Here is a 16,353-nt window from a genome sequence, read left to right on the forward strand (position 1 = left end):
GAACCCGGGTCCCCCGCACGCCAGGCCGACGCTTTACCGCTAAGCCAACCAGCCAGGGCCCCAAATAACTATTATTTTAAACTCTGCATCTAGTAGCTTGGTTACTTCCATTTCATTTACTTCTTTTTCTGGGGATTTCTCTTGTTAATTCATTTGGGACATTTCTTTGCCCATTTTGTCTGTGTATTGGGTAGACCTGCTCTGACTCTCAAATTTGTTGCAACATCTTTATGAGAAAGGTGGGCTTGGTAATTCAAACCTCCAAGCCATCTGAACTCCTTGCTCTAGGAATGTTTCTTGAGGGTTATATGTACCCTCTTGTTGTACATGTGTCTTGAATGCTGCTGGCTTTTTCATGGGTAGAATTAACCCTTTTGGCTAACTTGCTGTAAGAGTTAACCTTAGTCACATGTATTAGACATTGTGCAGTGGCTGTCCCCTGGGGCATAGTTGTTCTCACAGGGTCAAGTGCCTACTGGGTTCCCTCTTTGGGTATGCTGCTTGTGTAGCTAGTTGGGTCTAGTGCTGATGTGGTCTGCAATCCACTACTGGTTGTGTTAGTTCTGGGACCTCTGAGGTGGGGTTCAGGTACAGTTGATGTCAACATTGTTTGAAACCAATAATGGGCTACCTGTCTGGAGCTACCACTGTATTCACTGTTACTGTCTGCATTTTCTGTGCGAGGGGCCAACCTGTGTATAAGATTAGACCTGTACTTGGGGCTGAGGGAAGCTCTGTAAAAGGGCCCAAGCAGCTCCTTAATATTTGTCTCCACTTTTCAGCTTCTCCACCTCCCCTTGCAGCTGCCTGGTCTTCTTACAGAATCTTCTGTATAAAGACTACAGAGTAGCCTCAGATTGGTTTTATCACACCACCCCTTCCACTGGTTACAAGCTTGATAGTGTAGGGCAACTGAGGTTGGGAGGACATTAGGGAGACCCCCTGCTTGGGGGGGGTATCTCTTGGTCAGACACTTGATATGGGGAAAGTAGCCCCTACTCCAGAGCCTAATCCCTCAGCCACTGGTGGATATTCCATTTCTATTTCTCCCCAGAAAGATCAGCAGTAGGTTCAGGTTAGGTAGGACCACAGTCCCTTCAACAGAAGTTCTTCTAGCTGAAGAGCTATTGGTCAGGGGGGAGGATTGAAAGAGTCTTCCACTGAAACTGTGGCCTTGCCCCCAGGAAGTGTCTAAGCCCTTCATGGGTCCTAACAACAGGCTCCAAGGAACTCGCACTTTGAATGCCTGAGTCCTCAGCCTCTTTTCCTTCCCACTGTGGAACTGAGTCCGGTGGGGCAGGGTATCTGGGACTTGAGCTGGCTGACTATGAGGCTCTACCTCATTTCCTGTGTGAGCTGCTGTGCAGGTGCTGATCACAGGAAGCAGAATTCACCTCACCTGGGTTTGGTGCCCGACGCACTCTCCCTTTGGACATGCCGCTTGTGATGCTAGTTGGGTCCTGCTCTGATGTTGTCTGTAGTTGGCTACTGGGTGTGTTGGTTGTGACCTCTTAGTAAGGAACCTAGTGCAAACCAGTGTAAACACTGCCAATGACTGGTCCTCAGCAACCTGTTTGGAGCTATAAGCAATCCAGAGTTTGTGGCTGCCAGTACTTGGCTTAGGTGCACATGGAAGGACCAAGCTATATTCCTAAACTCGCTTTTACCAGCACTGAGACTGGAGGTAGGCTCCTTAGGCTCAGACCCTGATAAGGGAGGCCAGGGCCAGTGAACTTTTCCTGAGGGGAAGGTGCTCCTCAGACATTGGCAAAGGTGGTGGGTGTGGCTCCTACCCCAGAGCCCCAGGTGTCAGTCTGTCCTGAATTTTCTTCTCAGACCTCAGTAGCATGTAGCCAATTGGAGTCATGTTGGTGGCCTCTGAAACCAGAGATTTGGGCTCCCTACAGCCCAGACAGTTTCTACTGAATCTCCCATGAATGGGAAGCACCAGTCCTATTCATGGGAAAGTGGGAAGAATAGGTCTGGCCTCAAAGCCAGATAACTGAGTCAGTGTCACCACCTGAGTCCGTTCAGCCCTCTGCTTCCTGGCCAAGGCAGCCTATTTCTCAGCAGGGACCCATCTCCATAGATTCGGGCAAGAGAAGTTCCCAAAGGTGGGGCAATTGCTTTCCTCTAGGAATATGCCACACAGAGGGGAGTGCTCCACCCAAGAAAAAATGGTGACTACAGTATTGAATGTCTCATCACATGGGTTCTAGTGACGGTTCTCCTTCCATTTTTCTCCTCTCAGCCACCAATCTCAGACTCTCTTCAAATGACTCTAGACAACTCAGTCCTCCCTCCATTTCTCTCCTCTCAGCCACCAATCTCTGACTCTCTTCAAATGACTCTAGACAACCCAGCCCTCCCTTGCTGAAGCCCAGGGTAATGGTGAATGAGAATTTTTGTACTGGCCCTTTAAGAGGGTGCCTGTGTCTCTAAGAATTCCCATCTCTTTCTGGCAGACAGAAACCTTGATGCTTTTCACAGCCAAATGCTATGTGGGCACCTCTTCTCAACTCTGGTGCTGTAGGCATGGGAGTCCAGCGTGGAGTTCAGGACCCACACCTCTCAGGTTTAGCCAGCCCCTACGGCTGAGAGTCCGTCTGCACCCTCAGCCACTACTCAGATGATCAGGGGCAGCAGCCCTTTGTAGCATCTCTGCCCTTCTTCCAGACTTGACGTGGCTTTTTCAGTGAATTCTTGGGTAGGACCAGGGGCCGTTGCTGCGGCCATGCAGTTTCTCATTGAATTCAGGCAAATGGTAAAAGAATAATAGAGCCAGAAAATGGTGGGCCATTCCTTTTATTAAAGTCTTATAAAGATGGACAAGCAAACAGGCAGGGAAGACCGCTTCCCTTTATCTCAAGGCTCCCAAGCCCCGACTCTGGATTCACAACCTGGACTCCCAGGCCCCCACCAGCCTCAATACTTACTTTCTCTCTCTCTCTCTCTCTTTCTCTCTGCACTCTCCAGCCAGAACAAGCTGGGGGGGAGGGGGGAACAACCTTCTTCTGCAAACAATGGCTCCTCCCAAACAGGAAGGCAATCCTCAATTTGCAATCTGCCGTCCTGAGTGCAAGCACCTGCAGCCTTTCATAGACTATACACAAATGGCGCTGCCTCACTACAAGCAAACCTAAAAAAACACTTGTTTACCCAATACTTTGGTTATAAGATTTTTCTTCATTTAGTCTTGAGTTGGTTTTTCAGGATGATTATTCTTAAATTTAGTTATAACTCCATTTGTTTCTGGGAGGAGACAAGTGAAACATTTCCTTACTCTGTGCCCTTTTGGAGAAAAACCAGCTACTAGAAAATTTAGTTACACACATGGCTCTCAGCTGATTTCTGTAGTTTAACACTGATTCAGGCCATGGGAACTACATGACAACCTAATTTTTTCAACAAGTAAACTATCAGAAAAGAAATTACATAAAAGAAAAATACATATATTAAAAGATTTGGCCCTGGCTGGTTTGCTCAGTGGATAGTCCGGTGTGCAGACATTCCAGGTTCGATCCCCAGTCAGGACACATGAGAAGTGACCATCTGCTTCTCTTCTTCTCCCTTTCCCCCTTCTTTCTCTCTTCCCCTCTCACAACCATGGGCTCAGTTGGTTCAAGTGTCGACCTCAGGCATTGAGGATAGCTCAGTTGATTCAAGCATCAGCCCCAGACCGGGGTTGCTTGGTGGATCCCAGTCAGGGCACACGTGGGAGTCTATCTCTCTATCTCCCCTCCTCTCACTTAAAAAAATAAAATATAAAATAAAACACATTTCAAAATATATCAGTCAATTGCAATATGTAAACCTTATTTGTGATTCAAACTATAAAAAAAAATTTATGAAACAATTGGAAATTTGAGCACTCTGATGTCATTAGGAAATTATTGTTATATTTTTGTTTGATAATGATCTTGTGGATATGTTTCTTAAGAGAGTATTTATCTCTTAGAGATCTATATTGAAACATTTATAATTAAAATGGTATACTATTTAGGATTTGCTTCAAAATAATATTTAAAATAATAGACTTAACTAACAAGATTGACCTTAAGTTGACAATTATTGAAGCTACATGATAGGTGCATCAAGTTTCATTATGTCATACTTATACTTTTGTATATGTTTGAAATTCTCAATAATAAAAAACTTATTAAAAGAAAAAAAAAACAAAAAAAGGAAAGTACAAGCCAAATTTCTTCACAGAAGAGAAGAATCCTAATGAGGAACTTTCCCAGAAGATAAGAAAAGATGCAAAGCTTCTCAACTCTTTGTTTTAGACTAGTATAACTCTAATATTAAAACCAGACAAAGAGCCTGACCAGGTGGTGGCGCAGTGGATAGAGCGTCGGACTGGGATGCGGAAGGACCCAGGTTCCAGACCCCGAGGTCGCCAGCTTGAGCGCAGGCTCATCTGGCTTGAGCAAAGAGCTCACCAGCTTAGACCCAAGGTCGCTGGCTCCAGCAGGGGGTTACTTGGTCTGCTGAAGGCCCGCGGTCAAGGCACATGTGAGAAAGCAATCAATGAACAACTAAGAAGTCGCAATGCACAACGAGAAACTGATGATTGATGCTTCTCATCTCTCTCCGTTCCTGTCTGTCTGTCCCTGTCTATCTCTGCCTCTGTAAAAAAAAAAAAAAAAAAAAAAAAACGGACAAAGATTAAGACAAAGAAAACTCTAGGCTAATGTCACTCTTGAACATGCTTGTGAAAGTTCTAAATATTAACAAATTGAATATTGTAATTTGAGTATAGTAATAATTGAATATATTAAAGAATAAATAAACATGAGGAAATGGGGTTTATTTCAGGTTAACAAGGTCCAATTAATATTAATAAATCATTCCATGTTATTTTTGCAATAAAAATTTAAAGGATAAAAGCCATATGATTATTTTAATAGATACAAAAATAGTATTTCAGAAAAGTCAATACCCATTCATGTTTAAAAAACAGAAATTCACAGCAAGCCAGAACATAAAAAATTAACTTACACATTTAACCCTACATATACTTCTAAATTCTATAAATATTCAAGATCTTTTGTGTTCAATGCTTGTTTAGTTAAAAAATAATAAGTCATGCACAACTGATCAAGTTACATCAAATTTATTGCATAATTCTTCAGCTCTCCATTTTTATATCTGTCAGCACTGACTTTGTCACAAGATTAAAAACAACATAAACTTCTAAAAGTGCAAAACTAATTGGAATGAATAAGTATGATCTTTATAAGTTTATTTCTTCTTTGATTTTTAATATATATCCATATATTAATTAGAATTCAGAGCCCACAGAGCATTTATGCCCTCCAAAATTATGCAAGTCATCACATTTTAGTATATTCACACATAGGGACAATAAGTTGAAATAATTTCATTGTGAAGAAACTGAATTCTCAGTAAATGTGATTGTTCTGGTACACAGCTTTAAAATCATTCTTAGAACTTGAATATTATTGGCACATTAAGGACTACACTAGAATATCCAGAATGTGGGGATAGTATAAGGAAAAGATCATCTTCTGAAAGTAAAAACAGAAAACACTGTAATTATGACACTAAAGCTAAAGAGACAGCTTATAAATGTGCTATTGGAATACTTGGAAAGTGACCAATCCCATTGTCAAGAATGTGGCTCATATGTCACTAATGTAAAATGAAACTGCACTACAACTTAACTGGTACATTAAAATGGTACCTGTGGATTTTGTCACTGTTTCCTGATGCTATCCAAGAAGAGTGTGCATTGATTCTAGAAGACCAACAGCCCTAAACTTGATAGAAATAGCCCCAGAACAAAGAAAGTTAATCATCAAGACTTATGTGGCTTAATGAAGATATCTTTAGAGAGAATCTAACATTCAACTTCCTTTTCTGTATCTGCCAAACAAATTGTTGGTATGTTTTTCAGAGGGAGCCCACTGTACAGATAACAGGATCCCACTGTCAAGTTAGGTTCATGTCACATTGCAATTACTTAAACTTTCCTTTAAAAAACTAATGTATTGCTTGTCAGTTTAGTGTTTCACAGTCTTCTATTGCTTGATCACCTTTGAGCAACTTGATTAAACTATTTCTGGACCATTGTTTATGGGGCATCCAGTCCATGTGTTCAATTTGAGAATTCTGAATTTCAGAGCCAGCCACAGGGACTCCTCTTTGCACAAGGAGTCCCTCATCTCAAAAATGGGGAAAAGATTTTGGGGACTGACCATTTGCCCCAGGATAGTATGATTAACACCTCAGGATAATGGAATCCAAAATGTTCCCTCACCTCTGATTAACAGGTATTTTAGGGAAACAGAAAATTCACCACTGGAAAAAAAAAGAGATACCTACCCCAGGCCCAGGCCCAGGTAAATTTAAGGTAGATGACAGGTGGTTTCTTCTGGGTCCTATAGCCAAGTTCCATGGCAATGTACTGTGGTTAGACTTTCTCTGGAGAAGAAAGCACTCTCACCCTGCTGTCAGAGGGAAAAACAAAAGAAATCAATAATGATTAAATGATGAAAAGAAAAGAAACTTTTTCTTTCACTGGTGTTCCTAGCCAATATCTGTGAACTATAATCATTGGGTCTGCCAACTTATATGGCCACACAGACAAAGGTTGGTAAGATGAGAAAAAAAACTAGTAGAGATGGGAGTCGAAAACCTCTCTTTCTGGAAAAGAGATGTGATAACTAGAAAAGGGAAGGTGTTTTTTGCTTTTTGTTTTGTTTTATTTTGTTTTGTTCTTTAAAATGGGAGAGATGCAAATATGTTTATATGCAAAGTAGATGTCAAGAGAAAGGGGGTGTTTGAAGGTTCAGAAGAGAGAAGGGATGATGACTAATGAATAGGACCTAAGGCAGGGGTCTCAAACTTGCGGCCTGCGGGCCGCATGCAGCCCGCCGAACAATTTTGTGCGGCCCGCAGACTAGTCCATGAAGTTCAAAATATTTTGGATAAAATTAAGTAAGCCTAGGGGTCTACTTGTATTTTTCATTTCTCTAGCATCCTAGCTAGATATTAGCTTAGTTAACAGCAGTTGTGATGCAAACTACAGTTTCTGGTCGTTTTGTGACACTGAGTAAACTGCATGTACGATTGTGCTTGTTGTACTGATTTATTTTTGTTTTCAACTGCAGTGAGAAAAGTGTTGCGCGTAATAGTTGCCTTTTGTAGACCTAGTGTGGCCCGCCGAATGGCTGTGATCTTGCTCTGCGGCCCACATGCTGAGTTGAGTTTGAGACCCCTGACCTAAGGAAATAGGCAGGGAAGGGTAGGAGAGAATGTGGGATGGATCCAGGTGAGAAAGATTAACCTGGAGCAGAAAGAGGGATAACTCTTTCCCTGAGCCTGGAGGGGAAAAAAGAAAACGTGAGGGGAAGACTGCATCTGTCAGGATAAACCTGGTTGTGCTGTGGTAACATCCTCCAAAATCTCCATGGCTTACAGCAAAGGTTTACTTTTCACTCACACAATACCGCCATGGCAAGTTGGCTCTGCTTCAGATCTGTGTTGTCCACATTTTAGGATTTAGGCATATGGATCAGCCCCTATCTGGAATACTGTGCTTTTTGTGGCAAAGGAAAAGAGAGGATGTCAAATCATGCATGAGCTCTTAAAACTTTTGCTGTGAAGTGATGCACATTACATCAGTTCATATTTCACAGCTAAAGCAACTTTTGTGATCATGCTTGAGTGCAACAAAACAGGGACATAGGAAAGGAATGATGAGAATGGGTGAACAATATCAATGGGAGGGGCTTTGAATACGGGCAAACAATGCAATCAATCACAAGGCTCATCCTGCTTTTGTTGGTGATAGAAGTTGCTCCTCCATTCATCCAATATTTACTAAGCCCCTCTGCTTGCCTTACCACCAACCTCTGACAATCACTTAGATAAGTGATTAGATAATCACTTTCTTTCATTATAAAATTTCTAGAATTTTATATAAATTAAATATTACAGTATGTAGCCTTTCATGTTTAGGTTCTTCAAGAAAACCAGTTTTATGTTGAGGCTATGAAAATAACTTAAAGGTTTCAAAAGGTAAGAAAAGTAGTATGGTTCCAGTTTGAGTGCCTACCTACTTTGGCTTCATCCTAAGGAGTAATTCCCAAGAAAAACCAACTTTTATGTGCTAGTTATATTCTTCTGAAACTCATTAAAAGTTAAAAATGTTTATCTGAATGTCACTGATACACATTTCAAATAAGCAAGCCTTACTTAGAAAAACACTTTATTAAAAGATCTTGACAATCTTTCATACTTCTAACAGTCTCATTCTCTCAGTCACTGATTTTGGCCACTGAGTCTTAAACAAAGTGGACATCAGCAAAATTTATAATTATAACACCTGAATCTACACATACAGCATCATAACATGTACATCCACATTTAATTTACTCTTAAAGATGAACTCAAATCTTTCCTTTTTGCTTTCTACTTTTATTCCCCATTTTATTTGGTTGGGATTAGAAAAATTTATGTTTGGATATAATGGAAACCAAAAACACAATAATAAAGATGGGAAAATTGAGATTTGCCATGTAGCATACATAGATTGCAAACACTTCCTGCAGGATATGAGATTTGAATAGAGTTTAACATGAGAAAGATGATGAAGCCCGTATTACCCAGGCAAATAGTTGGTAAAAGAAGGTAGCACAGACAGACCACAAGGCTACCATAGAAAGTGTACAGTGATAAAAACTAACTGGAACTTTAAGAAAACATAATCTATGGGTCTATGGGAGAAGCTAGGCCTTATAGAAGTTCTCATACTCTATGTCAGGGGTCCCCAAACTATGGCCCGTGGGCCACATGCGGTCCCCTGAGGCCATTTATCCAACCCCCGCCGCACTTCCGGAAGGGGCACCTCTTTCATTGGTGGTCAGTGAGAGGAGCACATTGACCATCTCATTAACCAAAAGCAGGCCCATAGTTCCCATAGAAATACTGGTTTGTTGATTTAAATTTACTTGTTCTTTATTTTAAATATTGTATTTGTTCCCGTTTTGTTATTTTACTTTAAAATAAGATATGTGCAGTGTGTGCGTAGGGATTTGTTCAGTTTTTTTTTTATAGTCCGGCCCTTCAATGGTCTGAGGGACAGTGAAATGGCCTTCTGTGTAAAAAGTTTGGGGACCCCTGCTCTATGTAATCACAAGAACCCTACAGGAAGAGCTCTGTGGTAGTAAATTTCCCTTCACTTAACTTACTTTTCCCTTATATAAATACTCATCCATCTTGGCACACAGACCAGAGTGTGCACGTGGCTTGCTATGTCTGCATGCACTGGGTTGCAACCCCGTTCTTTTTCCCAAATAAATCCTTTTCCGTGACAAAACACCTGGTTGATATTTTCAGTTGACAACAGGGACATTTTGGAATGCAATGCCTGTAAACAATCCACATTTGTGTACTAATTCTTCCCATATGTGGGTTACAGTTGCTCTGTCTCTTCCATACTTTCAGGCTAAGACTCAGCAGTTTTGTGTTTGTCTCTGTGTGATTGTAGAGGACCCACTAGACCTAGTTATTAAAAAGTACTGATAATCCTATCCATGAAGAACTTTGTTTTTCTGTAGATGAAGCCCTTTCCTTAGGAAATTGGAACTCTGGGAGGTCCTCAAGATACAGTGGAAGTTTGAATTAAAAGAAGGCCTAAATTTATTAATTAAAAGTTCCTCTGTTATGTTTGTCTTTGGGACAATTGTTGCTGCTTGATAAGGCTAGAGGAAGTTTTGAAGGGTGATGGATAGGAACATCATCCAGATTTGCTGGTGGGTGAGCCCACTCCTATTTCTCCAGTGTTCTTTACTGAGATCAAATTGGGTCAAACTGGAATTCTGAGGCAACTTAGAAACACAAAAGTGTACAGAAGGCTGTCTGGAAGGGTGTGTGGAAACAAGAATGATATAGCAACACCCAGTTTGCCTGATCAAATGTACAGATCCAGGCCTTTCATAGCACTCTGTGGGGTATAAACAAGGAGCTGGAGGCCTTATTCACCGTGCTTGATTGGCTGTTTAGTACAAAAGACAGATTAATCCAGATCTTTGAATAAAAGGTGGGATCCATTTGAGTCTTTGTACTAGTCGGGTTTTCTCATGTTGTGGGGACCTATTAGAAAGTTTCTCCCATTTTTTACATGCTACTAGACATGCTAGCTGTTCAACTTTCTTTCAAGGGAGTTTATTTCAAAATGAAATCTTGACTTTGTATTTGGTGATAATGTCATAGTTCTAGTTCTAAACCCTGAGTAATTCAAAATTGGTCCAGCTTGAACATATATGGTGTGCCTAATTTTCTCATAGGTAAGGGGTGATTTTTTACTGGTAACATAACTACATTTTCCTCTGGAAATTGCTGTGAGGATTTAAATCACTAATATGTGTACATATTTGTTCATTTAACAGGTCAATGTAATATTAACATTTTTACTTACACTGATATTAACCATTCTCTCCTTAAAACTTCAGATTAAACTCAAATACTGCAAGATCTAACTTATCTTGCTTTTTAAAAACAAAAATGCTACCATAAACAGAGCCCATTTTGTAATCAGAATTCCCCCTTCTAAGACAGCATAGAACCACGGTCAGCTATACATTCATGGATTCGAGGAAGCTACGCAAAAAGAATTTGTCATTTAAGTAAAGTAGATTATGGAAATTTTAAATGAATGAAGAAAACACTAAATTGAGAGGGGCAAGAAGGTTAACTTTTCTCCTCTGAACTGCACTGCTTGAACTAAATTAACAAAATCTCCCCCCTAAAAATATAACTTAATTATTTTAACGTTTTGTAATTTCCCCGTAAATACAAACTCCTTTTGTTTTAAACCCTGTTGCTGAAAATAAGTCTAACTGTATTAGTATTATTCACTACTTTAGTGAGTGCCTAGAGCTATCGCACAACTGTGAATTTTGACTGTATGTAATCACTCTATCTAGAGATGGAGGAGTGTCAAGAATCTGTAGACTCCAAAACAGTCTGGACCAAAGTTACTTTTAAATAAAGAGGTCTCAGCTTTCTTGTGATGAATCTCAAGTCACAGTCCCCCACTTCCTCCATAAAATGAGAGTTGCACTAACTTGGACAGTCTATAAAGTCCTGTATCAGTTTTCTCAAACCATTTCTTCCCCCCAGCTACTTGTATCCTGTAAAACCTAAATCTTAAAATTAAAAAAAGCAGCTATTGACCACGTGGATAAAGGGAATTTTAGTTTTACGCAAAAATGCAACCACGTACAAGAACTGCGCAAATGGATGGTCTGCATTTGGGAGAAGTTAACTGACGTCGTTTCACTTGCCTCTATATTTGGAGGTTACCAAGCAGTTTCCCTAGATTTAACGACTATAACCATAAGTCAGTTTCGCGTACTGTCTTGGCTCCTTGCCGTTTACTTTTTGGCAATATCAGATTGAAGTAGGTCTTGTCATCTCATTATTTATGAGGACTGAATTCAACCCCTGACTTTCGGCGCGGGCTCTCCCCCCCCCCCCAAGTCAAAACATCCCTAAAGGATCAAAGAGCTCAGCCATAAAGCCGTAGGAAAGCGGGGTAGGTGTGCAGATTAAAGGGGCCCCGCAGACCTTATTCCTCAGACTTTAAAGCGAGGGTTAGGAGGATCAGGAGGGAAAAGAGAGATGGAGGCAAAAGGCTCGATCCCTAAGCCAAGCCGGAGACAAAGGTGAGTGGCTGCGGGGGGCGGGGGCGGGGAGACGGGCAGGAGGAGGCTCCGCGGCCTCCAGCCAGGTGGCGTGACTTCGGGAGCACTTGGAAAGCGGGCCAGGACTGGGTAGGACGGGAAGGTGCCCGTGAGCGGGCGAACCGGTGACTGCGGGAATGGCGAGGCTAGGAACGCCCCCTTCCCGGCCCCGTGGGGCGGTACTGGGAAACGAAACCAGGGCGGGCCGGGGTCACCGGCCAGGGCGGCCCCAAGCCTGCGGCTGCCAATGTGGACGTCTCCGAGAAAGAGCGCGTACCTTACGTCCTCCCCGACCGCCTCGCCCCCTGCGCGCTGCGCACGCGCGGCCTCGCCCCGCCCCTCGCGTCTCCGCTGGGACTGGGGCGCGGAGCCGTGGAGCGGCGGCAGCCCGAGCACCCGCGTGCGCGCGGGCCGGGCACCCCCCCTCCACCCCCCGCGTCAGGGCTCCCGGCCCGCCCTCCTCAGGCCCCTCCTTCCTGCCCTGTTTCCCCCTCCCCGATCCTCCCCCTCCGACCGAGCGGTGACTTAAGCAACGGAGTGCGGTGAAGCCCATTTTTCTCTTCTCTCGCAGCGGCCCCGGGCAGCCTGCGGCACGCGGCTCCCTCTGGCCCGAGATGACTGCTGCCACAGAAGCCGAATTCAACATCCTCCTGGCCACAGACTCCTACAAGGTAGCGGCTCGGGGCGGGGGCAGGTGAGGGAGGAGGAGAGGGTGCGCTGCGGGCGAGCGTGAGGTTGCGGGGCGGGGGCGGCCGCCGCGGGGTCTCGGCGCCGGGCAGCCCCGAGGGAAGGCGCGCGCAGCAGCGCGGGCAGGTGAAGCCGGCGTCGCAGTGAGGAGGAGGAGGAGGAGGAGGTGGGTGGAGGATGCAGGATGGACGGCGAGAGGCGGGGCCTGGCGATGCGTGGTCCGGGGCTAGGCGAGGGGCTGAGGACGGCCCGGCCGGCGTGGCCGATCGCGGCTCTCCCGCCCCCCGGGACTCCGGCGGCGCGACGGACCCGGGCCGGCTGGGGTGTCACCGGCCGAGAGCACTCCTTCCCCGGGAGCGCGGCCTTTTGGCCTCGGGCCGGGCTGGACGAGGGCTCGGCCGAGGAGCAGGTCAGTTAAGTAACAGCTCCTAGGGCTTGGCGGTGGGGAGAAGGAGCGGATTTGAGAAGTGGGGTTTTCCCCACGGAGCTGAGTTGGTGACGCTCAGCCCCTGCTCGGCGGATAATGTCCCTTCTCGAAGGAGGTGTGGGCCAGGTCGCAGCAGCGGCGCCGGAGCGGACAGCCGCGCTCCTCTTCCTGTGGCCCGAGTTCGGAGGACACTTAGCTGTCCCTGGTAGCCGTGCTGGGTGTTCTCGTCCCACTCCAGTGGGCTCTACTTCAGCCTCCTTTGCTCCTGCTCATTACTCATGGTGAATCCTAACCCCTGGTTGCCAGCAAAGGCCGATCTGCCCTTACTCCACTGAGGCCACTGGAGGATTTCTGAGAAATGGAAAGTGAAACGCGAGGAGTTAAGTGAACTGTGTAGTTTTAAACCTGGAGAAATTATATGCGTATTGGACTGCTACATGTATAGCTGCCTCATTAACTATGTTTGAAACACATATTAGTAAAGGAAAGAGTGATTAGAAAAAACCTGGCAGATGTTCATTTCTCTAGTTTCCAAATTATATGACTATACCTTACTAAGCTTTATTAGCCAGCACACTTAAAAAGATGAAACGCCAGACCAGAACCCCCAGTTTGGCAAAATAAATTTTGCTTGAGCAACACTATGGTTTGGAATACATTGGTGAAGCATAATCATGGTTTTGGTTTTTGTTACGACTTTTCTTTTGCTTTTTTAAAATTTCTTTATTAAAACTACTTTGGAGGATTCCATTTTACTTAAGTTCTGTTTTGTCCATTTCTTTCCAATTGGCTTAAGATTCTACTTACAATAATTTAGATGGTTTATTAAAGTAAAACCAAGTTTTATTAACAGGTGGTCGTTTTAATGAATTTTTAAAGTGGAAATCTACATTATTGCAAGATCATGGTATTATCAAGTATGGTTTCCTTGGCTCTAAAACTTTTTCTTGCGTTCTTTTAGTTCAATCATAGTGTTTTGAGTATCTTTAATAGTGATTTTTAGAATGGTTTCATGGTTGTGTGTGTGTGTGTGACGGAGACAGAGAGGACAGATAGGGACAGATAGACAAGAAGGGAGAGAGAGGAGAAGCATCAACTCTTCATTGCGGCACCTTAAGTTGTTCATTGATTTCTTTCTTATATGTGCTTTGACTGGGGGACTACAGCACACTGAGTGATCCCTTGCTCAAGCCAGCGACCTTGGGTTCAAGCTGGTGAGCTGTGCTCAAACCAGCCAAACTCGTGCTCAGGCTGGCAACCTCGGGGTTTCAAACCTGGGTCCTCAGCGTTCCAGTCCAATGCTCTCTCCACTGCGCCACCGCCTGGTCAGGCTATAGTTTTTTCTTAACTAAATCTTTAAAATAATTTTCAAAAATTTTTATGTAGTAACTTATGATTTGATTGAAATAGGAAGTGTCAGCTGATGTTGATTGGTTTTTTAAAAACAAAACAATATATAAGTTACTTGTAGTTCCTCTAGCCATTATACAGAAGGAATGTAAAATTGCTTTAACTACAGTTTCCTTGATTAGAAGAGTGAAACTTTAAAGTTTTCTAATTTACTAGCAGGGCATGCTTAACTCCACTATTAGTATTTGTATCTACTTAATAAGGTTCATTTTTCTCCATTTTCCAGTCAGACTGGTATATTTATTCCCTTCCTAATATGAATTTTTTTTTTTTTTTTTTTTTAGGGAGAGAGAGAGATAGGAACATTGAACTGTTCCTGTATATGCCCTGACAGGAATTGAACCCACAACCTTTGCACTCCGGAAGGATGCTCCAGCCAGCCGGCCAGGGCTTAATTTCTTTTTAATTTTCAGTGACACAGAGAGAGGAAGGAAGAAAGAGTTAGGAAAGCATTCATTTGTTCCACTCAGTTGTGCGCTCACTGGCTGCTTCCATCGTGTGCCCTGACCTGGGTTCAAACCGCTACCTTGATGTTTCAGGAGGACACTCTTAACCAACTGAGCTAACTGGCTAGGGCCTAATATGAAAACTTTTAGAAGATTTCTTATCTTATTAACATTTGTCCTTTTTTTCCCCCAAAAAAATAAATTTCCTCAAGAGGATTCAATCAGGTATACCAGGGGTTGGGAACCTATGGCTCACAAGCCAGATGTGGCTCCTTTGATGTCTACATCTGGCTCACAGACAAATCTTTAATAAAAAAAATAATAACATTAAAAATATAAAACATTCTAGTCTGACCTGTGGTGGCACAGTGGATCAAGCGTCGACCTGGAATGCTGTGGTCGCTGGTTCGAAACCCTGGGCTTGCCTGGTTAAGGCAAATATGGGAGTTGATGCTTCCTGCTCCCCCCTTCTCTCTCTCTCTCTCTCTCTCTTCTCTAAAATGAATAAATAAAAATTTTTTAAAAATGTTAAAAAAAATATAAAACATTCTCATGTATTACAATCCATTCATTTCATGTTCATGGTTGCGGGTGGCTGGAGCCAATCACAGCTGTCCTCCAGGACAACACCAAATTTTTATTGGATAATGCGTAAAGTACACGGGTCGTTGTACGGCTCTCATGGAATTACGTTTTAAAATATGTGGCGTTCATGGCTCTCTCAGCCAAAAAGGTTCCCGACCCCTGAGGTATACCAATGGTTTATAGCAGTCCAGGAAAATAGATTGTGTATTCTACACTCACATTTTAGTCTTTAAGTTTTAGTAGTCCTTATAGCCTACATTTCATTTTTGCCTTTTTATCTTCTTGGGTGAAGAAGAGACAGAAATGATCATATTGAGATTAAAAGTAATGAAACTTTATTTGAAAATCACATGAGAATATTACATATGTTTATCTGTACTTAGAAACTATTGGCTAGTTAGAGAGTGGCTTTTGATGTGTTGATGGAAGAGAGCAGAATATTGTTGATTTCTTTCTAAAACTAATGAAAAAAGATCACTGGTTGTCTAAGGACTATGAAAGTTTTTTACAAGTAGATGAGGTAGTGTTCAAGCACTTGACAACATTTGGATGTTTTGTTTTTACTTTATCCTCTCCAAAGGGTTCATTCAGGACAGTTTGAACCAAAAGAGGAACATTTAAAATATATATTCATTTCTGTAATCTCATATTTTATTATACATAGTGAAGAACTAGGACAAGAGGTAAATGTAGTTGTTCTGTTTTCATTCTAGGTTCTTGTTTTAAATAAAGACAAATCTTAGGTGTTAATCATTGTCAAAATGGCTTAGAACAAAATTATCTACTGGATTGTATTTATAGTGTGCTAAGCCAGGTAGGGAAGGGTGCATTTGGGCTGCCCTTAGTCATTGCAGTGCTTAAAAAGCATTCATAAAGGAGATAGGTCTTTTTTTATTTTCCCACTTATCTCTGTATAGCCATAGATCTGTTTTTAAATGACTGTGGGTCATTAAAAGATGTGTTTCTATTCAATCCTTCCTTTCCCCTTTTGAAAAAAAAAAAATTTTATTTTAGAGAGCAAGAGAGATAAGAGAAGAAAGGCAGGGGGGCAGGGAGAGAAGCATCAGCTCGTCCTGGCCTCTCA

The 16,353-nt window shown here is 42.7% G+C and overlaps 1 protein-coding gene across 2 annotated transcripts in view; it reads left to right on the plus strand.

Annotated features, from left to right (window-relative positions):
- Positions 1-12,177: 12,177 nt before the first annotated feature.
- The window catches only part of NAMPT (nicotinamide phosphoribosyltransferase), a 46,845-nt gene continuing 42,669 nt past the window's right edge, over positions 12,178-16,353 (plus strand). Inside the window, exon 1 of one of the 2 annotated variants that reach the window (XM_066388254.1) lies at positions 12,178-12,385. In XM_066388254.1, the coding sequence (XP_066244351.1) occupies positions 12,329-12,385 (57 nt within the window). In that variant the 5' untranslated portion in view covers positions 12,178-12,328. Of the gene's footprint in view, positions 12,386-12,579; positions 12,811-16,353 lie in introns of those variants that run through there. The other variant, XM_066388253.1, reaches the window with a different exon arrangement.

This window comes from Saccopteryx leptura, chromosome 6 (genome assembly GCF_036850995.1).
Source record: "Saccopteryx leptura isolate mSacLep1 chromosome 6, mSacLep1_pri_phased_curated, whole genome shotgun sequence".
Taxonomy (NCBI): domain Eukaryota; kingdom Metazoa; phylum Chordata; class Mammalia; order Chiroptera; family Emballonuridae; genus Saccopteryx; species Saccopteryx leptura.